Source organism: Jaculus jaculus, chromosome 1 (assembly GCF_020740685.1).
Source record: "Jaculus jaculus isolate mJacJac1 chromosome 1, mJacJac1.mat.Y.cur, whole genome shotgun sequence".
Classification (NCBI taxonomy): domain Eukaryota; kingdom Metazoa; phylum Chordata; class Mammalia; order Rodentia; family Dipodidae; genus Jaculus; species Jaculus jaculus.
This window is the reverse complement of record NC_059102.1, coordinates 224,281,354-224,304,506: the sequence shown is the minus strand read 5'-3', so window position 1 is coordinate 224,304,506 and position 23,153 is coordinate 224,281,354. Positions and strand designations below refer to the sequence as shown.

General features: G+C 51.1%; 1 protein-coding gene across 7 annotated transcripts in view; it reads right to left on the bottom strand.

Moving 5' to 3' along the window:
• Unc13a (unc-13 homolog A) overlaps positions 1–23,153 on the bottom strand; it is a 66,337-nt gene that overhangs the window by 11,525 nt on the left and 31,659 nt on the right. For 5 of the 7 annotated variants that reach the window (XM_045139748.1, XM_045139763.1, XM_045139772.1 and 2 more), the window contains 21 exons: positions 22,580–22,807; positions 22,087–22,228; positions 21,795–21,964; positions 21,530–21,645; positions 20,162–20,325; positions 19,360–19,510; positions 18,329–18,397; positions 18,038–18,127; positions 17,144–17,278; positions 12,343–12,476; positions 11,021–11,106; positions 10,779–10,905; positions 9,681–9,777; positions 8,894–9,037; positions 7,461–7,544; positions 5,405–5,482; positions 5,165–5,253; positions 4,770–4,922; positions 2,242–2,365; positions 1,865–1,870; positions 551–589 (listed from right to left, as the gene is read on the bottom strand). In XM_045139748.1, the coding sequence (XP_044995683.1) occupies positions 551–589; positions 1,865–1,870; positions 2,242–2,365; positions 4,770–4,922; positions 5,165–5,253; positions 5,405–5,482; positions 7,461–7,544; positions 8,894–9,037; positions 9,681–9,777; positions 10,779–10,905; positions 11,021–11,106; positions 12,343–12,476; positions 17,144–17,278; positions 18,038–18,127; positions 18,329–18,397; positions 19,360–19,510; positions 20,162–20,325; positions 21,530–21,645; positions 21,795–21,964; positions 22,087–22,228; positions 22,580–22,807 (2,426 nt within the window). The remainder of the gene's footprint in view (positions 1–550; positions 590–1,864; positions 1,871–2,241; positions 2,366–4,769; positions 4,923–5,164; positions 5,254–5,404; positions 5,483–7,460; positions 7,545–8,893; positions 9,038–9,680; positions 9,778–10,778; positions 10,906–11,020; positions 11,107–12,342; positions 12,477–17,143; positions 17,279–18,037; positions 18,128–18,328; positions 18,398–19,359; positions 19,511–20,161; positions 20,326–21,529; positions 21,646–21,794; positions 21,965–22,086; positions 22,229–22,579; positions 22,808–23,153) is intronic. The other 2 variants (XM_045139756.1, XM_045139776.1) reach the window with 2 other exon arrangements.

The window sequence follows — 23,153 nt, the reverse complement described above, 5'->3', positions numbered from 1 at the left end:
ACAGGTCCCACGGCTCTCATCTCACAACAAACCCCTCAAAACAAAAAAAAAACCTGCATAAAAACTCAGTCTAGGGTTGGAGAGATGGCTTAGCACTAAGGTGCTTGCCTGCAAAGCTTAAGAACCCACGTTCGACTCTCCAGATCCCACATTACCCATACACACAAGGTGACACAAGCATGTAAGATCACACATGCACACAAGGTGGGACACATGTCTGGATTTCAATTTCAGTGGCTGGAGGCCCTGGCACACCAATTCTCTCCCTCTCTCTCACTCATTTAAAAAAAAAAAAAAAACAACTCAGTCTGCCTCAGCAGGGATCCAGCACCTTGTCCTGAGAAGTCACACAGGTCAGTGGAGCCCAGGGCTGGACACTGCTGTGGGAGTGCTGGAGCTCTGCACACACTGTTGCTCACACGGCCCTGCTTGTCCTGTCCCTGCCTCCTACTTGGGACCCCCACTGGCCTTCCTGTCCTCGACACGGACCCACAGACACACGCGTGCACCAGACACACTCGGGACCTCCGCAAGCCAAGGTCCTCATTACCTTTTCTAGTCCCTTGCCATGTTTTCTCAAGAGGGTGCCCTGCAGAGACAATGTCACAGGGTGATCAACCAGCCACTGGGCCAAGCAGAGTGGGGCCCGGGAGTTTCATTCTTGGGATGAGGGGGTCTCTACTGCCTAAGGGGACAGTAAGTACTCTGCATGGGGACTGTGTGGCAGGCTTTAATGGCTTACTCTTGGAGGAGGAGGAAGGGAGAGGAGAGAAAGAGGAAGGAAAGGAGGAAGAGGAGGAGGATGAGGACAAGGAAGGGGGGAACAGAAGGTGGAGGAGGAAGATCAAGAGGGGAGAAGGAAGAGAAAAAACAGAAACAGAGAAAGCCTGAGAGAAAGAAGTCCATATAACCCATCTACACTTACTGTACCCAGGAGGCCGCAGGGTGCCAGTGGGTGGCACAGCACTTGGGCTCTCGTGGAGGCCGACCTAGGGGACCCAGGTCTCTGGCACACATTTATGGTTATGGCCTAGAGCAAGTAGCTCAGCTCTAAACCTTCGCTATGGACCAGAGTGACCACAGCCCCTCACTCGAAAGCTGTGGTGAAGGTGAGACAGCCCCTGCAAGCAATGCGCTGGCCTGTCAGCAGTGCGAATTCCTTCCCTTGTGTGCCTGCAAGTACACTGCCCAGGACTGGGTGTGCTGCCACCAGAGGGTTACAAGGACCTCTGGGGTAAAGTGTCCTGACAGCCTAGCCCTGCCCCAAAGCAGGATCTGAAGTGGCTCTCCTGTGATGCCCCTTCCTCATCTGTGCCTGCAAGTCCAACCACTGCCTGCCAGCAGGTCTCTGGGGTAAGCAGCAGAAGACATTGTCCCCTTTGCTACTGCCACGAACCCCACTTTCCAAGGAAGGAAGCAGGTCAGGAGGTGAAGTGCTCTCCCCTGGTCAGAGTGCCTGGGCTAGAATTTGACCTCAAGGCTACGTGACACCATGGTCACCCCATCTCCCAGTCACAAGGGGAGGGCAGAGGTTCCTTCTACAACTCTGCATCTCTTTCTAGCTTTAGGGAGTGAGAAGGGATGCCCTGGTGGCTTCACCCAAGGGGCCTGAACAGACTTGAATATTCCGCACAGGGTGCAGGGTTTGTGAGGGTGAGGCTATGGGCGTGGCCTCCCACCCAGCCCCACCCCTCCCTGAGCCCACCCCGCCCCTGACACACAAGAGACATCTAGGCGGAGGCAGGACAGTAGGTTGGGCCGGCGAGGAAGGAGGGGCACTGGGGGGAGGGGCAGCCATGGGTAGCCCGGGTCCAGACACACAGCGGACACGGACAGACAGACGGACAGACGGGCCTCTACTTACGATCATCTGTCAGCCGGGATGGGGCAGGGCAGGGAGGGGGGAATAAGTTACTGTGAGTGTCCCTGAAGGGTCAAGGATGAGCAGGGAGGACACCCAGGGGTGGACCCACCACCCTACACCCCCCCTGACCTCTGCCACCACCCAGGGTGGCCTGCGGCCTGAGCTGGCCCCTCTGCCTCTGCAGGCATCTGAGACCTCTGGGGGAACACACCCCAGCCACATCCCTGAGGATCTCCCAGGTCCCCCAGCTCTGCCGGCCAGGAGCATGGTGGCTGAGGCTGCACTGTACAGAACGTGCTGAAAGGTCCAGAGGGAGGCACAGCTCTGACCTCGCTTGGCCTCCCTGGCCCTGCGCTCTGAGCTCCCCGGGGCCTCACCGTCTGGTCAGTGAGCGGTGGCAGCACGATGGTCTTCTCCATGGTGTTCATGACGAGCTTCCATAGCTCCTTCAGCACGCGTTTCAGGACTGTCTTCTCACAGATCTTGGCGAAGAGGGTGAGGCTGGGGGCGAGGTGGGTGTCAGAGAGAGGGCCTTAGTGGGGCAGCCTACAAGCCCCTCTCCCTCCACACACAGTTGCCATGGATGGGGAAGATGACCAAAGGCCTGCTCAGGGCCCCTGGTTGGCCTGACAGGGTGATCGCGCAGCACAGTTGGAGAAGGGAATGGCGCTTGGACATGTCAGACAAAAGGGGCGTTAGCAGGCATAGTCATGCACACCTTCAATCCCAGCACTTGGGAAGCAGAAGTAGGAAGGTCACTGTGAGTTCAAGGCCAGCCTGAGACTACATAGTGAATTCTAGCCCAGGTCAGCCTGGGCTAAAGCAAGACCCTAGTTCAAAACAAACAAACAAAAGAGGGGCTCTGGAGAAATAGCTTAGCTGTTAAAGCACTTGCCTCCAAAGTCTGGGGACCTAGGTTTGATTCCTCAGTACCCATGTAAGCCATATGTACAAGGTGGTGCATGCATCTGGAGTTCCTTTGCGCCCCAAGTCTCTCTCTCTCCCTCTCTTCCTCCCTGTCTCTCTGATAAATAAATAAAATATTTTTTAAAATCTCGAGACTAGGGCTAAAGATGGCTTAGCGGTTTGCAGTGGCTGGAGGTCCTGGCATGTGCCCATTCTCTGTCCCTCCCTCCCTCTTTTGCTGCAAAGCCAAAGGACCCAGGTTTGACTCCCTAGGACCCACGTTAGCCAGATGCACAAGGGGGCACACGCATCTGGAGTTTTTTTGCAGTGGCTGGAGGCCCTGGCATGTGCCCATTCTCTCACTCCCTCTCCCTCTTTCTCTGCCAAATAAATAAATAAATAAATAACCTCGAGACTACATAGTGAGTTCCAGGTCAGCCTGGACTAGCGTGAGATTCTACCTTGAAACAAAAAAATACGGATGTTGAAGGAAAAAGGAAAATATACCAAAATCCATTCAACCATCTGTCCTTCCACTGATCTACCCAACCATCTATCACCCACCCATTGTCCTATTTCCTGTCCAGTATTTTTCTCAGCATCTTCCTATATCCCTCATATATATCTATATCTATGTCTATGTCTATGTCTATATCTATATCTTCTTTTTAAAATATTTTTAAATTTTTGTTTATTTTTATTTATTTATTTGAGAGTGACAGACAGACAAAGAAGCAGAAAGACAGAGAGAATGGGCATCTAGCCACTGCAAATGAACTCCAGATGTATGCACCACTTTGTGCATCTGGCTTACATGGGTACTGGGAAATCGAGCCTCGAACCGGGATCCTTAGGCTTTATGAGCAAGCACTTAACTGCTAAGCCATCTCTCCAGCCCTCTTTTTGAAATATTTTTGTTATTTTTATTTACTTACTAGAGAGAGAGAAACATGGGAGAGACAGAATGGGCACTCCAGGGCCTCTAGCCACTGCAAATGAACTCCAGACACATGCATCACCTTGTGCATCTGGCTTACATAGGTTCTGGGGAGTCGAACCTGGGTCTTAGGCTTTGCAGCAAGCACTTAACTACTAAGCCATCTCTCCAGCCTTTTGATATTTTTTATGTGTTTTTTTTTTTTTTAATTTGAGAGACAGACAGAAGCAGATAGAATGGGTGTGCCAGAGCCTCTAGCAACTGCAAACAAACTCCAGACACATGCACTACCATGTGCATCTGGCTTATGTGGGCACTGGGGAATCAACCTGGGTTCTTAGGCTTAGCAAGCAAGTGCCTTAACTGCTAAGCCATCTCTCCAGCCCCCATCCTCTTTTTTTTTTTTTTTTTTCTCAAGGCAGGGTCTCACTCCAGTGTGGTGGTTTGATTCAGGTGTCCCCCATAAACTTAGGTGTTCTGAATGCTAGGTTCCCAGCTGATGGATATTTGGGAATTAATGCCTCCTGCAGGGAGTGTATTGTTGGGGGTGGGCTTATGGGCTTTATAGCCAGTTTCCCCATGCCAGTGTTTGGCACACCCTCCTGTTACTGTGATCCATCTTATGTTGGCCAGGGGGTGATGTCCACCCTCTGCTCATGCCATCGTTTCCCCCTGCCATCGTGAAGCTTCCCCTCAAGCCTGTAAGCCAAAATAAACCTCTTTTTCCCAGAAGCTACTCTTGGTTGGGTGATTTCTACCAGCAATGCGGACCGGACTGCAACACCAGCCCATGCTGACTTAGAACTCATTCTGTAGCTTGAGGCTGGCCTTGAACTCACAGTGATCCTCCTACCTCTACCTGCCGAGTACTTGGATTAAAGATGTGTACCACCATACTTAGCTTTATCTCTCTTTAAATGTTTTTCTGTTCAGCCATTCCTTCATCCACCCCTTACCTCACTGGTATATCCATGCTCCTGCATTTACAGGAGTGGACCAGCCACCCTTCAGTCACCCCACACCATTTCATCATGGCTTCCTGCCCCCCGCTTGCCCACTCACTTGCTGTCCAGCAGGTCCATTATGGGCTGCAGCACGGTGTCCGCATCCTGGGCCACACTGCTGCATGCGCTGGCCGGCACATTGCCTGTACCCTTCACCTGACTCAGAATGTCACCCATCTGTTTGACACACTCTTCAATGTGTGGCTGGAAGCTGTGGACACAGGGGTAAGCATTCAGCCCAAACCCTGCCTTCCCAAGGGTGAGGCCACAAGACAATAATACACCCAGGGGCAATGGTGCCAGTGTGAACCAAGATGGGGGGAAGGGGACAGTCACAGCAGAACTGTTACATTATGTGGGTGCTTCATCAGTCTCAATATCCTACTTGTACTTTACAGACAAATCCCACCCAGCAGCCTCCCACCCTGCAAATCCCCCCCCACACACACACACCTGGTAGCAAACACCCGGCTGAGCTCATCCAAGACACTGTTAAGTTTCACTTGAAGTCCCTTCAGGATATCACTGGCCTCCGTATCCAGCTGAGGGAGAGGGATACCACGTTAATAGAGCGCCTGTTATTTCTCTTGCATCCCTGGTAAGAACCCAAGGGGCTGGAGAGGAAACTGAGGCACAGTGAGGCTGTTCTGGACAGTTGCCTCCTGGGTGCCCAGCCTTCCCAGGCTGCCTCACCTCCTTGCCTCCCATGGCCTCGAACATCTTCTCCAACTGCACACGGAGCTGCTGCGTGTTGTTCATAAGGATGCAAGGCTGGGGACAGGAAGGCACAGCTCAGCCCTTGCCAGGGGCCCACTAGCTACCAGGGGCCTTGGGAGCCTGGGGTTCCTCAGGGTCATAGCCCCGTGGACTTAGGACACAGGGTGCTAGAGGGGTGCTCTTGGGATAGAAGTGGGGGGTGGGAAGGAGGGCTTTGGGAATGTCCCCTGGGGCCTGGTGGGAAATTTGGGAGGAGCAGAGAGGGACCCTTGTCACCGGCTCATGTTGGCTTTACTCACTCATACACACCCTGAAGGCTCCACTCATTACAACTGGAGGTGTGGGCCCTCATTCCCTCCTGTCCACACAACTTGCCAGACACCCCCAGGCACTCTCACACACCAAATCCACACACACTCACACTCCTTGACACAGCCAGATAAACCAGAGGGTCAGGTGTGATAGCACGCGCCTGTACTCACAGCACTAGGGAGGCTGAGAGAAGAGGACTAGGATTTCAAGGCCAGCCTGGGCTCCTTGAGAACCTGCCTCAAAACCCCAAGCAATTCATGGCCTCACAGTGGCTGACACTACCTACACAAGATCTGCAGAATAGGAAGAAAAACTGATGACATCAAAACAGAAGAGAGACTAGTTGGAAAGAAGAAGGGATTCAGTGGAGGGGGTTCAGAAGGGGGAAGGGAGGATGGTGGGAGGGGACTATGATCATGGTATATTGTCTATATGTATGGAAGGTGTCAATAAAATTTTTTAAAAAACCAGGTGTGGTGGCGCATGCCTTTAATCCCAGCACTCAGGAAGCAGAGGTAGGTAAATCACTGTGAGTTTGAGGCCAGCCTGAGACTACGTAATGAATTCCAGGTCAGCCTTGGCTAGAGTGAAACCCTACCTCAAAAATAAAAATAAAAATAAAAATAAAAAATAGTATGTGGATCCTAGCTACAGATGATTGAGCTTCTGCGTGAGAATGAAAATATTTAGTAGCAGAGGCCAGTAAGTTAAAAAGGAGACATAAAGAGAAGAGAAAGGAAGGGAGAAGGGTACTTAATAGGTTGGTATTGGTTTTTTTTTTTTTTTTGGTTTTTCGAGGTAGGGTCTCACTCTAGCCCAGGCTGACCTGGAATTAACTATGAAGTCTCAGGGTGGCCTTGAACTCATGGCGATCCTCCTACCTCTGCCTCCCGAGTGCTGGGATTAAAGGCGTGCACCACCACGCCCGGCATAGGTTGGTATTGTTTATATGTAAGTACAATGATTGAGATGGGGAGGTAATATGATGGAGAATGGAATTTCAAAGGGGAAAGTGTGAGGGGTAGGGGAGGGAGGGAATTACCATGGGATTTTTTTTTATAATCATGGAAAATGCTACTAAAAATTTTTTTAAAATCTAGGAATAACTGAGGTGGATGAAAAACCAGCAGAGTATATAGATCATGGAATACTGCTCAGCAATAAAAATGAGTGAGCAATAAATAAATAAATAAATATAAAAAATAGAAAGACAAAACAAAACAAAGTGAAGCCTAAGGACCAGGTTCAATTCCCCAGTACACACATAAGCCAGATGCACAAAGTGGCTCATGTATTTAGAATTGATTTGAAACTGAGTGAAGGCACCTGGCATACCATTCTCTCTATCTGCCTCTTTCTCTCTTCAATAAATAAATAAACGAAATATTAAAAAGAAAACCACACAAACAGACACACATCACATATGTGTGAATACAGTGATGTAACAGCCACACCACACACAGCAGACATGCACACACATGCCTGAAGACCCATATACCCACTTGGAAACACAACCAAGCGCGCAAGCGCGCACACACACACACACACACACACACACACACACTTCTCCACATCCTGTCAGCAGCAAGAAACCCCACACAGCTGGACAGACAATGACCCATGTCAGCCCGGGGAAGGACGAAGCCCTGGGATGCTGACAGGGGCAGGGCAAGGACAGAGTGGGGACCCAGTAGGGACAGGACAGGTGGGGACAGGTCACCACTTTCTCTTTCTCCTTGGAGCAGTAGGAGGCGAAGTCCTTGGAGATGATGTCAGCATACTGGAGGAGCACATTGCTGATAGTCTGAGGAGGACACAGAGGGTAGGTGAGAGGCAGGAAAGGGGCCTGAGGGGACCCTGGGGACTCAAGCTGTATAGCATGTGAGGTGGACCTTTGGGCTTCATGGAGTCTCCATCTGGGATGACCATTACCACAGGGGAGACCCTGCCAGATGAAACAATTGCTTGCTATACACCTAGCTCCTCTTGTTTTTCTTTTTTCTTTTTTTTTTGTAAGGGTCTTGCTGTGTATCCCAGGCTGGTGTTGAACTCTCAAATTCTCCTGCCTCAGCCTCCCTAGTGCTAGAGTTCTATGCATGTGCCACTGTGCCCAGTGTAACCTGCTCTGCTTTGAGGTGACTATGGTGGTTTGAATGTAAGATATCCCTAATGGCCTCAAGTGTTTGTGATGAAGCTTTCTACTTAGTCCCCAGCTGGTGGAGCCTCACTAGAGGAGGGACGCCACTGGGGAGGTTTCTTAGTTCAGCCCACTGTGAACCTCAAAAAAAATTTTTTTTGAGGTAGGGTCTCGCTGTAGCCCAGGCTAACCTGGAAGTCACTATGTAGTCTCAGGGTGACCTCAAACTCATGGCGATCCACCTACCTCTGCCTCCAGCATGCTGGGATTAAAAGTGTGAGCTACCACGCCTGGCTTGTGAACCTCAATTTTAACCACACTCTAAACTCCAATTCCAGCCCAAGTAGCCTGAGTGCCCCATCATGTCCCAGAGTGTGTTCGCCCTGGAGCTATTCACTGTCTTTCCTTTGCTTTTTTCTTTTCCTAGGGGTGGGTGGTGGATCCTGGGCCTCCTGCCTGTGTGTCCAGTGCTGTACCTCTGAGCTCCACTCCTGGTCCTTGGCTCCACCTCTTCAGCTTTCTGTTTTCTCTGGAGTTAATGGTGGCCTGCGCCTTTTCATTTTCCTTGTTTTTCCTTTCTTCTCCCCTGTTCCTTTCCTTTTTTCTTTTTGTAGTTCTGGATGGAACCTGTAAGCTACAACCTGGTCTCCCAAACTCATATCTCCTTAGACTTTTCTCCCCCCTGGAGAAACTTTTTTTCATTTACCTAGTCTTTTCTTTTTCTTTCTTTGTTTTTTTTTTTTTTCTTTCTGTGGTGCAGGGTTTCATGAATGGTAGTCAGCTTTGCTATCCCTAAACTATAACTCAGCCCCCAACTCCCACACACCAGCCTCACCCTCAACCCTGAAAGCAACTCAACTTCACCCTTCAGGAGCACTGCCCACCCTCAATGCCCTAGCCAACCCTCACCCAGCCACAGCACCAACTGTGACCCCATCTCCAGCCACGACCAGCCTCCATTCCATCTTCACTGTACCCAATACTGTCCCCCCATGCTCCCCCACCCAGGCCCCCACCTTGGCGAAGCGCCGCATGTAGTGCCCCACAATCTGGGGGTCAGGACACTCTAGCTTTTTGATGATCTCAAAGCTCTGGTTGAGCTGGGAGAAGACGTCCACCACGGAGCATGAGAACAGAGCGTGCTCCGACGTCTGCTGGAACTGCAGGGCAAACAGTCAAAAATGGAGGTCACATGAAGCGGCAGCCCGGATGACATGGACACAGCTTTGGTGACCACAAGAACCCACGAGGGGCGGATGCAGAGGCCATGGGGGGCATGGAAGGGTTGGAAGGGACAATCTCACATGCCCATTACTCAATGAACAGAAGACTAAAACGTGGAATGGGGACACAGCTCAGCAGGTAAAGTACTTGCACAAGCAGGGGGACCTGGTTTCAGGTCCCCAGCACCCATGGAATGCTGACACAATAAGGTGTGGCTGGAATGGCAGTGCTCGCCAGTGAGATGTGGGTTGGAGATGAGAATCCCCGGACACTGTGGGCCAGCTAGCTTGGTGGTCACCATGACCCTGACTCAAACAAGGAGACAGCAAAAACCAACACCCAAGGTGTCCTCTGCCCACCACATGCACACTGCGGCATGTGCACATCTGCGCGCGTGCACACACACACACACACACACAGGCCTAAGGCCCATGAACAAGAGAAGACAGTGGATGTGCTCGGAGGATGGCGCCACCACCAGAGAGCCATGCTTGTCTCGTGATTGAATCTCCATGGACCCCTAATGGGATAAGGTCACTATGTGCCAGCAGGGAGTTTGGTCATGGGCAGGCTCCTCACCCCATCCTTCTTGTCCCGCTCCAGGGCACCATGCAGGAAGTCCCGTGACACCTCCTCATTCTCATCCAACCACTGGATGACAAAGGGCTCGAACCACCTGCAAGGAACAGCGGGGCTGGGGTGCCACAGTGCCTGCCCACCCACCCTCTGGTCACCCAAGTCTCCTCCAGCACGGTGGCACTAAACTCACCCTGTGAGCCAGGGGGTCCTCCCCTCTCACGCCCTCTTCCCTCTCCCACTGGGCCTTGGTGATGACCCTATGGTCATGGCCAGAGCCCAGCCCAGGCCTTCAGATCTCCTGGCTCCACCAGCTGCTGTGGGAAGCAGGGTGAGCAGGCTGACTCCCAAGACCATATTCCCTATGCAGCCAGCCCTCCATATCTGTGGTTTGCCCATGTACAGATTGAGCCATCCACGAATCAATATTCCAAAACACTGCATCTATTTGAAAATGTAGACCCCTCTCTCTTTCTCTCCCCCCCGTGTGTGTGTGTGTGTGTGTATGTGTGTGTGTGTGTGTGTGTGTGTGTGTGTGTCGCAGCCAAAGGACAGTCTCAAATGCCACCCTCAGGAAAATGACCACATTTGTTTGAGCCTGTCTCTCTTCCTGAACCTGGAGCTCACCAATGAGGCCAGACTGACAGGCTGGACAGAGGACCCCAGGCACACTCCAGTGTCCACCTCCTACCTCTGCCTCCTGAGAGCTGGGGTTAAAGGGGTGAGCCATCATGCCCAGCTTGTAGTTTTTTTTTTTTATTATTACTGTAACAACAGAGCACATCAACTGTTCCCTTTACTGACACTGTAGGAAGTGCTGTGAGTCAGTAGTGATAACTGAAGTCTACAGGAGGCAGTATGCAGACTCTCTGCAATGCTGTGGCATGGTAGAAAAGGGACTGGACGGCCACAACGTGCATGTAGATTCCGAAACCCACACAACATGGACACCAAGGGCTGACCACACAACAGATGCCACCCACAGACCGGCTGTGTACAAGACATGATCGTGTCCGCATCAGAGATCCCCTCCTCTCCAGTCTTCAGGTAGCTGTTTTTCCTACACTCCTGGCTGGGGCTTGGGCAGAGCTGAGGACTTACGCGGGGTACTCAGGCACGCGCTCCTTGAAGGCAGGCAGCTCAGTCACATATTCATTGTAGAGCCACTTGACCTTGAAGTGAAGGTTCATGTAGTCGGCGCTCTTGCACAGCCGGTGTTTGTCATGCTCTGAGGAAGAAACAGTGGCTCACTGTCATGGCACGGGCTACCCCTCAGACCATCGTCAGTACCCCTCAGGTAGGGGGTCCCTGCAGCTGTGGCTTTGGGCATGAGGGGGACTCACCCTCCATGGCGTACTTCATGTCTTGGGCAAAGAGGTTCCACATGACTTCTGCGCTGATTTTTCCCACGTTGAGCTCTTGGGGAAACCTGGGAAAGGCCATGAAGCATGGAGCCATGAGAGAGGTGCAGGGGGCATGTCCAGAGTGCTGGGAGCCAGGGAAGTGGACCTACATGCACTTCACTTAAAGCCAAGGGCTTGCAGAGCAAAACACAAACACTTGGCTTCTCTTGTAGCCTGCACCCATCATATACAAGCACTCACTCATTCCCCCATGCACCCATCCATCAGATCCACCTCTTCTCTCTATGTGACTCTCTGGCCTTGACCCCACATCTAAATAACTAGGAGAGGCCAGAACCACAAGCTTAGGGGTCTCCCTATTGCTGACCTTGGAAAGAAAGAAATACCTCTGATACCTCACACACATGGACCCACAAAGAGAAACGCCACATGTTCACACTGTCGTATGTTGTTGAATGGTGTTTTTGTTTGTTTGGTTGGTTGGGTTTGCTTGTTCAAGGTAAGGTCTCAGTCTAGACCAGGCTGACTTGGAACTCACTTGGTAGCCCCAGGCTGGAATCAAACTTATAGCAATTCTCCTGCCTCAACCTCCCGAGTGCTGGGATTAAAGGCGCTATTATTATTTTTTTTATTTGAGAGTGACAGACACAGAGAGAAAGACAGATAGAGGGAGAGAGAGAGAGAATGGGTGCGCCAGGGCTTCCAGCCTCTGCAAACGAACTCCAGACGCATGCGCCCCCTTGTGCATCTGGCTAACGTGGGACCTGGGGAACCGATCCTCGAACCGGGGTCCTTAGACTTCACAGGCAAGCACTTAACCGCTAAGCCATCTCTCCAGCCCTAAAGGCACTATTTTTGAGATAGCACCTCTTTATGTTGCCTAGGCTGGCTTTGAACTCCTGGACTCAAGCAATCCTGCCTCCGATTCCTGAGTAGCTGGGATCATAAATGTACACCCCTGAGTCTGTCTATACTATTCTACATTAAGGTTCATTCCACAGTTATATACATAATACAGAAACTGATATAACTAATGATACTCAATATTCCATGGGGCAGGCCTGTCATCCCAGCTACTTGGAAGGCCAAGGCAGGTGGATGACAAGTTGAAAGTCAGCCTGGGCTACAGAGTGAGTCCCTGGCCAGCATGGGCTACAGAGTGAGAATCTGTCCCCATATAAAGAGTTCGCACAATCAGATGTGCACACATTTGCTCAACTGAATGTGATGGCTTTGTATACAAGTCACAGAGCTGTGTGCACACATGCTGTTCCCCCGTGCTGCCACCTGTACACACTCACTGATTGAGGCAGGGTGTGTAAGAGTTCTTGTCTTCCTCTATGATGGATACAATGAGGGTGATCAGCTTGGACCAGAAGTCGAGGTTCTTGATGCTGGGGCCCTGCTCTTCTGGGGGCACCTCCCCCTTTTTGGCCTGGAAGAGTAGTAGAGGTATTGGTCATACAGGGTCCAGGGAGACCGGAGGTACTGCTTAGCATAGCATGGGTAAGGCCCTGGGTTCCATCCCCAGCCACACACACACACACACACACACACACACACACACAAAACAGGTGTGGTAGTATACACCTGTCATCCCAGCCTTCAGGGAGCTGAGGCAGGAGGATTGTCATTAGCTTGAAGGCAGCCTGAGCTATAAAATGAGTTCCTGTGACATACAGAGTGGCACCCTGCCTTAAACACAAAATAAAACCAAGAAAACAAGCCAGACCCTGTCTCAAATTTCCCCCCAAAAAGGGCAGACTAGGGATGGGTGGCTGGTCAGCTCAGCACTGAGGGGGTTGGTGGAGGCTGCTCCTGCCAGCACACGTGGGCAGGCAAGAAGGTGCAGAAAAGAAACACACCATGTACACTGGCCCAGACTACGTCCATGCCACTGCAGCTCCGTATTGTTTGTTTTGTTGTGTTTTCCAGGTATGTCTCACTCTAACCCAGGCTGACCTGGAATCCACTAATCTTAGGCTGGTCTTGAACTCACAGCGATCCTACCACCTCTGCCTCCCAAGTGCTGGGATTAAAGGCTTGTGCCATCACACTGGGCTCTATCTGGAAAGAGGGCAACATAAAACTTACTGAGCTAAGAGGCAGATACTGGTCTCCAGACAGAAGCCAGTGGCCCTGAATGGAGTTAGATGTCACTGAATGGAAGGAATACAACTCCACACTTTTGAAGATGCAGAGTCAGGAGAGAAGTATGGAACTGCACTGACCCACACCCAACCCCACAGCACCAACTCAGCCCTCAGTGCTCCACACACTGGCCCCACCCATCCGAAGACCTTTGGTGATCAGGGCTTCCTCAGTGGAGATGAGTGGGACAGATCCAAAGAGCCAGACACAGACAGCTCTGTGCAAGGGAAACTGACTGTCTCGTCCAACCTCTGGAAGGCCAGTGTATATGAATGGAGTGGAGAAGTCCTGACACTGACTGGACTTAGCTCAGTCTACCCACTAAGAAGTTAAGACCATTTCCTTTTGGCACGGGTATACACCTGTGATGTGTATGGAGGCCAGAGGCAGAATCTTCCTTGGTGTCTCTCCACGTCTCTCTTATGCTTTGAGACCTGGATCTCTTACTAAAGCTAGAGTTCACTGACTTGACTAGATTAGCTAGCCAGCCCCAAGAATCCTCCTGCCTCTGCCTCTGCCTCTGCCTCTGCCTCTGCCTCTCCAGCACTGGATTCCATGCCCACACTGCCAAACCCAGTTTTTACATGAGCAGTAGGAACCCATACTCAGGTGGTTATGCTTACATGGCAAACACGTTACCCATTGAGCCATCTCTCCACACCTAAGATTTTTTTTTTTTTTTTTTGTGGTAGGGTCTCACTCCAACTCAGACTGACCTGAAATTCACTATGTAGTCTCAGGGTGGCCTCAAACTCACAGCAGTCCTCCTGCCTCTGCCTCCTGAGTTAGATTAATTGGATTAAAGGCATGCGCCACCATGCCCGGCTTTTTTCAAGAACATTTTTTAACTTCAATCAACCAAACAGAAAGAAATAGAATGAGCCAGGTGTGTGGCACCTACCTTTAATCCCAGCACTCAGGAGGCAGAGGTAGGAGGATAGCTGTGAGTTCAAGACCAGTCTGGGACTACAGAGTGAGCTCCAGGTCAGCCTGGGCTAGAGAGAGACCATACCTCAAAAAAAAAAAAAAAAAAAAAAAAAGAGCAGACCCTGCGCCAGAGTGTGTGTGCCACACAGAAAGGTAACAAGACCAGAGGAGATAAACCACCCCTCGCACTTCAGCCAAGCTGCAGCTGAATCCACAGAGGAACTGGGGAAATAACTAAGAAAGCTGTTTCCATGATGAACCTGATAATCAGGACTAGGGTGTAGGAGACAGGCCCTGAAGATACTCAACACCTACCAAAGCAGAGATTCAGAGGCTCCTAAGAGCTCATCACTGAAGTAGTCTTAAAGCTCACTGTGGTGATTTGATTCAGGTGTCCCCCATAAACTTAGGTGTTCTGAACGCTAGGTTCCCAGCTGATGGAGATTTGGGAATTAATGCCTCCTGGAAGGGGTGTATTGTTGGGGGTGGGCTTATGGGCTTTATAGCCAGTTTCCCCATGCCAGTGTTTGGCACACCCTCCTGTTGCTGTGGTCCATCTTCTGTTGGCCAGGGGGTGATGTCCACCCTCTGCTCATGCCATCGTTTTTCCCTGCCATTGTGGAGCTTCCCCTCGAGCCTCTAAGCCAAAATAAATCTCTTCTTCCCAGAAGCTGCTCTTGGTTGGGTGATTTCTAACAGCAATGCGAACCGGACTGCAACACTCACCCACCACAGCTCAGAGACTTTTGCAGAAGGGGTGGTAGAAAGATTATAAGAGCCACGGGTTGAGACACATGCCCAGAGGCATTCCCTCCCCTCTAAAATAATTACTGCTGTTCCCACAACACATAAACCACAACTTCATGGGGGAACACCTGCAACCCCACTGAGGAGTGTCCCCAATGGAATGGGGACAGGAATAAGGAAAAGGAGGGTACCACCACATGATGTATCCATATGAAACATGTTGTTAATACTAATAACAATAATAAACATTTTTTTAAAAGGGTAAACAAGGGCTGGAGAGATGGCTTAGCGGTTAAGACATTTGCCTGTGAAGACAAAGGACCCAGGTTCCATTCCCCAGGACCCACAGAAGCCAGATGCACAAGGGGCGCATGCATCTGAAGTTCATTTGCAGTGGCTACAGGCCCTGGTGCACCTATTCTCTCTCTCTCTCTTTTTTTTTAAATTATTTATTTACTTATTTGAGAGCTACAGAGACAGACAGAGAAAGGGGCAGAGAGAGAGAGAGAGAATGGGCGCACCAGGGCCTCCAGCCACTGCAACTGAACTCCAGACGCTGTCACCCTTTTGTGCATCTGGCTAACGTGGGTCCTGGGGAAGCGAGCCTTGAACCAGGGTCCTTTAGGCTTCACAGGCAAGCGCTTAACCGCTAAGCCATCTCTCCAGCCCTATCTCTCTTTTTTTTAATGTGTGGATGTTCAAGTCTGTTATACAGGATGGTGCAGTATTTTTTTTAAAATTTTTATTCATTTATTTGACAGTGACAGACAGAGAGAGAAAGAGGCAGGGGGGATGGGCCCTCCAGGGCCTCCAGCCACTGCAAACAAACTCCAGATGCGTGCGCCCCTTGTGCATCTGGCTAAAGTGGGTCCTGGGGAATCAAGCCTCAAACCGGGATCCTTAGGCTTCACAGGCAAGCACTTAACCGCTAAGCCATCTCTCCAGCCCTCTCTCTGTCTCTCCTCTCTCTCTCTGCTTGCAAATAATATAAATAAAAATATATTAAAAAAATAAAAAGAGCAAAAGAAATTCAGTATAATTCACAGGCCAGCTTTGAGCTCTCCATCCTCCAGGATGCTGGGCTGACAAGTACGTGCAACCATACCCAACTTTCTTAAATGGTGGCAAACTCAACAATAACCAAGTTCATTGACTGTTACTGTATATCCAGTGCTAAACGCTACAGTATATGTTATTAAATGTTTGATTTGTATTTCATTAAAATTTCCTCCCCCTGTAAGACAGACACTGTAGCACTAGTATCTGTAATCCCAGTGGAAGAGAGGTGGAGACAAAATTGGAAGCTCTCCGGTGTGCTAGCCTGCAGAACACCGTGATGAATAAAAGGGAGACCCTGCCTTGAACAAGGTGGAAGTCAGGGACCAACACCAAAATTATCCTTGACCATGGCATGCTTGTGCACTCACACACATGGACACTCAAACACACACACACACACACACACACACACACACACTTCCCTGGCCCTGAGTTTGGAGAGATGGCTCAGTAGTGAAAGTGCCTGTCATACAAGTATGAGAACCTGAGTTCAGATTCACAGAACCCACAGGCACTGTTGTGCCCGCCTGTCATCCCAGTACTGGGGAGGTGGAAACAGGAAGATCCCTGGGACTTATTGGCCAGTCTGGTCAGTGCGCTCCAGGTTCAGTGACCCTGTCTCAAAGGATAGAGAGTGACTGAGGAAGACATCAATGTCAGCTTCTAGCCTCCACATGCACACAAATGTGCCCCACACACATGAACACCTGCACACACACAAACACACACAAAAACTTTACCCAACCCTGACATGTGCTTCTTTTTCTTTTTTTGAGATAGGGTCTCACTCTAGCCCAAGCTAACCTGGAATTCACTATGTACTCTCAGGGTGGCCTCGAACTCATAGTGATCCTCTCCTACCTCTGCCTCCCAAGTGCTGGGATTAAAGGCATGCGCCACCATGTCCACAGACATGTGCTTCTTGATGTCATTTCCCATTACAAAATGCAGAAGCTCAGGGATGGAGAGGTGGCTCAGTGGTTAAAGGCCCTTGCTTGCAAAGCCTGATGCCCAGGTTTAATTCCCCAGTACCCACGTCAAGCCAAGATAGCACATGTTTCTCGAGTTCTTTTGCAGAGGCAGAGGCCTTTGTATGCCCATTCCCTCTTTCCTCTTTTTCTCATATTCTCTCTCTCCTTGCAAATAAATACACTTTTTAAAATTCTGAAACTCAGAACAGGGGCCCACCCTCCCATCCCCCTGAGCCAGGGTCCTCACCGGGTCTGTTTGGTACTCCCGGCTATAAAGTTCATGACAGTTATTGAAGATGTACTCATAGGTGGAGTTGAGGCAGGCCTTCACGCAGTCCTTCACCACCTGGCTGGCCCTGGGTGGGCTCTGGAGTTCCTGGACCTGAAGACAGGGACAGAGGGAGGTTGGGGTGGGCAGGGCTGGGCTTGATCCCCAGTATAAAATAATAATAACAAAATAATAAATGTCTTAAGAGCTGGAGAAATGGCTTAGTGATTAAAAGCACTTGCTTGAAAAGCCTAATGTCTTGGGTTCAATTCCCCAGTACCCACATAAAGTCAAATGCACAAAGTGGAGTTCATTTGCAGTGGCAGGAGGACCTGGCATGCCCATACTCAATCGCTTTCTCTCTCTCTCGCAAATAAAAATAAATAAATAACAATTTAAAATAAAAAGTCTTGGGCTAGAGAGATGGCTTAGCAGTTAAGGTGTTTGCATGCAAAGCCAAAGGATCCAGGTTCGACTCTTCAGGATCCACATAAGCCAGATGCACAAGGGGGTGCATGTATCTGGAGTTCATCTGTGGTAGCTGGAGGCCCTGGTGTGCCCAGTCTCTCTCTCTCTCTCTCTCTCTCTCTCTCTCCCTCTCTCTCTCTAATAAAGAAAGAAAGAGAGAAAGAAAGAAAGAAAGAAAGAAAGAAAGAAAGGAAGGAAGGAAGGAAGGAAGGAAGGAAGGAAGGAAGGAAGGAGGAAGAAAGAGAGAGAGAGAGAAAGAAAGAAAGAAAGGAAGGAAGGAAGGAAGGAAGGAAGGAAGGAAGGAAGGAAGGAAGGGAGAGTCTTAAAAGCAGGTCAACAAACAGGGTCTCACTACAGAGGAGGACAGGGGCCTGCTTTAACCTCAAGCTAGCCAGGGGTCTCTACCTTCATCCGGAAGAAGGTGATACTGGTGAGCAGATCCACAGTGGACTTGAGGTCCTGGAGTCGCTCCGGGCTGCTGGCTGGGAAGTTATTCTGTTGGGAATGAGGTGAGGGATAGCAGGAGTGTTTTGAAGGTGGAGATATGATAGTCCCCAAGCTTCAGCTGGGGGTGTCTGACGAGTGCATGTGGGTAGGTTCAGAGAAGCCCACAAGCCAGCTGAAACGGGTCTCCTTGCCCTTGCATGTGCCTTTTAGTGGCTGTCCCACACAGGCACTCGCACATGCGTTTCTCACCCGGTACATGGAGAGGTCAATGCGCAGAGAATTATGCAGCTGGTCCAGGAGTTTCACAAAGCGTTCTTTCTGAGGGCAGGGAGAGGGGGACAGAATGGAGGCAGAGTTTGGGGGTCATGGGACCATCAAACAGTGGCTGCCATACTGGCTGAGCACTTCCTACCCACAAAACCCATGCCATTCTCCATGGAATCTGAGTTTCCCGTATCTTTACTTTCTCTTTGGCATGTGTACTGTGCATACATCTGTGTATACTCCTGTGGGGGGGGTGCACCTGCACACGTGTACACGTGTGTGGAGGGTGGAGGTCAATGTCAGAGCTCTTCCTCAATTGTTCTCCACCTTATTTATTTATTTAAGAGAAAAAGAGGCAAAGACAAAGACAGAGAGAATGGGCATGCCAGGGCCTTCAGCCACTGCAAATGAACTCAATGCATGTGCCGCCTTGTGCACATGTGTGACATTGTGCACTTGCATCACTGTGTCTGGCTTACGTGGGTACTGGGGAATTGAACCTGGGTCCTTAGGCTTCACAGGCAAGCACCTTAACTGTTAAGCCAGATCTCTCCAGCCCTCCACCTTATTTTTTGAGATAGAGTCTCTCACTGATTCTACTACATAAGCTAGCCAGCCCCAGAAATCCTCTTATCTCTGCCTCCTTGGTGTGGGCATTACAGATATACACCTTGACACCAAGCTTTTATGTGGGTGCTGTCTCCAAATTCAGGTCCTCATGCTTCCACGCCAAGCACTTTAGCCACTAAGCCCCCATTTTGTCTTTCTAAGACAGGGTCTCATTGTGCATCCCAGGGTGGCCTGTAACTCACTATCCTCCTGCCTAAGCCTCCCAAGGGCTAGGGTGACAGGCATGTGCCATCACATCCTCACACTGCTCTCTTTTGGCACAAACAAGCTCCAAGACTGGCAGTGACTGGGGCAAAGTCAGGCAGCAAGTCAGGTCTGGATTAAGGCCCCATGAGTCACACTGGGACTCTCTCATCATTTAACCCTGGCCCTTAAGAGTGACTCACCCCGAAGTTGGAGGCAGCGAAGCGGTCAGAGGCAGACACATTGGTGGAGGCGGTGGTGTGTGCATAGTAGGCATTGATGTTGGCAAGCAGGGTGCTCATGACAGCGGGCACCCCAGGGCACATGTATTTAGAGGAGAGGCAGGCAAAGTGGCTGGCAGGAGAAGTTGAAGGCACTAGGTCTGGGTTTCATACCACTGATGTCCCCCAGAACTCCAACACAAGCATTGGTGAACCGAGCCCTATTCCCAAATCACTTCTTTCCTTTGCTCAGTACTGCCTTTGAGTTTCTGTGACTTCTGTCTCCCTGCTTCCCTTGCTTTGATTTTTTTTTTTTTTTTTTGAGACAGGGTATCATGTAGCCCAATCTAGTCTCGAACTTCCTATGTAAGGATGATCTTGAACTCCTGACATTCCTGCTACCACCTCGGGAGCTCTGGAATGACAGACCTATGCCACTGCACCACACCTGACTTGAAATTTTCTTCTTTTCAAGACAGAGTTGTGACTGGCCTGAAAGTCTTGATACTCTTGCCTTGGCCTCCTGAGTGCTGGGGTCACAGGTATGTACCACATGACCTGACCCAGCTCCATCTTCTGTTCACCTCAGATGCCCTTTCTCTACCTCTCGTTCTGCTTTCTGTCATGGTCCCCACCTGCAGCCCATTAATCTATCAAGATTGTGGCGCTATTTCTAGGACCCTGCCTACTCTAGACCTGCTAATGTCCTTGGGGACCCATCCATCTGGCCCACCCACTGCCACTATTTCTGGGGACCTGCCCACCCAAGGGCCTGTGGCCTCACGTCATGGCTTGGTAGATGGATTCAACGCCATAACGCATGGCAAACTCGTCCACAATTTCCTGGGCCGTCTCATCGTAGTACACCTTCCAGGCATCATCACCCTTGGCATCTGGGATCTTGACCACGCCATTGTTCTGCACATCTGTCACGAAGTGGAACAGGTTCTGCAAGCCACAGGGAAGTGAGCAAAGGTGAGGGCTGGGCCAGAGCAACTCTCTCCACCATACTGATCTACCTCCTTCCACTCACCCATACATCCAATGGGTGACTCATCTGACTCACCTGTCCTCAACCACACAAGTGTGCATCCATCTGAGCATTCATGACTGCCATCCACTCACCCACCTACCTACACATCCATCCATTCAACTACAAACCCCTCCATCCACCCATAAACCCATCCATCTACCTACCTACCCATCCATCCATCCACCCACCAACCCATCCATCCACTCACCCACCCACCCACCCAACCATCCATCCACCCACCTGTCCACCCGTTCATCTATCTATCCATCCACCAATCCACCTACCCATCCATCCATCTATCCACCCATGCACCTGTCTGTCCACCACCCCCATCCATCTACTCACCCACCCATCCAGCCACCCGCCCATAAACCCATCCATCTACCTATCTATCTGTCCACCCACCTGCCCACCTGCCCATCTGTTCACCCATCCATCTGTCCATCCACTCACCCACTCATCCATTCATTCATCTACCTGTCCATGTGTCCATCTATCCATCCACCCACTTACCTACCCATCCATCTGTTCTTCCATCCATCCACCCACCCATCCATCCTCCCATTCACCCATCTACTCATCTACTCATCCATCCACCCATCCATCCATCTACTCATCTTTCTACTTCCAACCATCTATGCAACTACCCCGAATCAACCCATCCACTCACCTATATTTCTCATAATCATTCAGCCACATATTCACTTTCTCCATCCACCCATCATCTACCTACCAACTCAGCAGTCACCCATGTTCCCCTCTCTCTCACTCATCCCACAATCTGTTCATTATGTACCCATCCACTCAATCATTCAATCACTGGCCAGCATTCAGTCAACAAAACTCCATCCTGGGGACAGAGTTCCCTCCAGGAGCCTGGCGGGGGCAGAGACAAACTGATACATAAATGGCCCACCCCTGAGTGCTCAGTGCTGGGCAGGACATGGAGGACTGAAGGGCTTCCCAGAAGAGGGGTTTGTAGAGCCAGGCCTGGATGAATGCATAGAAGTCTCCAGAGAAGAGGGAAATGCATAAGGAACAAGCTGTGAGCCCAAGAGTGTGTAGCAAGGTGGCTGAAAAAGAGATGTCACCTGAGCTTCTGGTCACCATGACGCTCACCTCATGCAGGCAGGTGTACTGGACGTGGTATGGGGCCACCTTCTCTTCGCCTTTAATCTCCACACTGATGTGAAGGCGGATGGCACCAGATACTGCCGATTTGTCTGTTCTCTTGTCTGCAGGGTAGAGGAACAACAGCATGTCAAAGGGGGTTGACTTTGATGTCTATGCAACTCTGCAGCCTCCCAGTCTCCTCCAAACTTGAGTGTGTTCCTCTCTTCAGTTCGGTCCTCCCTCCCCCTTTGCAAGCCCTGCCCTGGCTCACCCAGGTTGTACCACACGTCCATCTCGCCGCTGAGCGTCCGCACCTCAATGATCGTCTGCCCCAGGAAGTCATCAGACTCCCTCTTAAACCTCTGCTTCACTCGGGACTTAATGTCGTCGTCCTCATCCCAGACGCGGACCTTGATACGGTCAGAGGAGTTGTGACACTCGCTGTGCAAGGAGTAAGAGGCCAGGGCGGTAGTCAGGCAGCTGCTCTCGCTCGACTTTGGAGCGTTCTTTGACCTCCCTGGCAGGGAGCCCATTGCCAAGCCAGGGACCAGCAGGGCACTCACAAGTGGAAATTCTCTTCCCACACGGGGTTGAGGTTCCCATAGATGGTTTTTGTCCTTTTCTTGGTCTTCCCGACCTGCACAGTGACGTAAGGATCGCTGGATCCTGTCTTGTCCTTTGCCTGCAAGCCCTGGGCACAGACCACTAGAAGACACAGCACAGGTGTGACAGCACTCAAGGGGGGAGCCGGAGCTGCCAGGTACTGCGCATGCCCCACGCTGCCTTACTCCAAGGAGTTAACAAGGAGGAAGCCCGGGCAGTAGCATGAGAAGCTCCCACCACCACCACGTGCATGTATGGTTTATCTAAGTGGTGTCCCTTAGGTCCCCAGCAGATCGGACATCACCTGTTCATTGGTGCCCTTACAGGGAGCCTTCCCTGGGTATCTCGCTCTCCCTGCCCCTGCAGCACCCCCTGGAGGCAGCTCCGTGTGCAAGTCAGGGTTCTTCCAAGGTCTCACTGAGCATGCGCACCTCAGGGGACACCCGGCCTCACCAGTGATGCTGATCTTGGCCGACCACTTGGACGTGCCGTCCAGTACGCTTTGCTTGACGGCCTTCATCTGTTGCGTGTGTGCCGTCTTGGTGACTGCGAAGATCTCCTGGATGAGCTCGAAGATCTCGGGCTTGTTTCGCTCACGGATCTTCATGCGGTCCTTCAGCACCATGATGATGTTCTGTGTGCGGTCCTCTGCACCGTGCTTCGAGCTCTTCTCCGCGGCGCCTGTGGACAGACGCCGGCCATGGTCTCCAAAGAGCCCCGCTCCAGAGTCCTCAGCCCAGGAGCTCAGGTGCCAGCCCGAGAAGCCAGCTGCGGACTCCAAATCCCTCCTGGGGAACCCCGCCCCTAGACCACACCCCTCTGACGTGGCCCTTCCCTTGTGCAGATTCAGAGGCGCCCCTCCTCAGACCCGCACCTCATGTAACCACGCCTACAGAGTGAGCCACGCCCACAGCACCCCACCCCCTCAAGTAGGCCCCATCCAGATTCCTTCTCAGCCCGCCCCACCTCCTGAGGCCCCGCCCCTAGCATAAACCACGCCCACAACCCCGCAGCCCCCGCGGGCTCC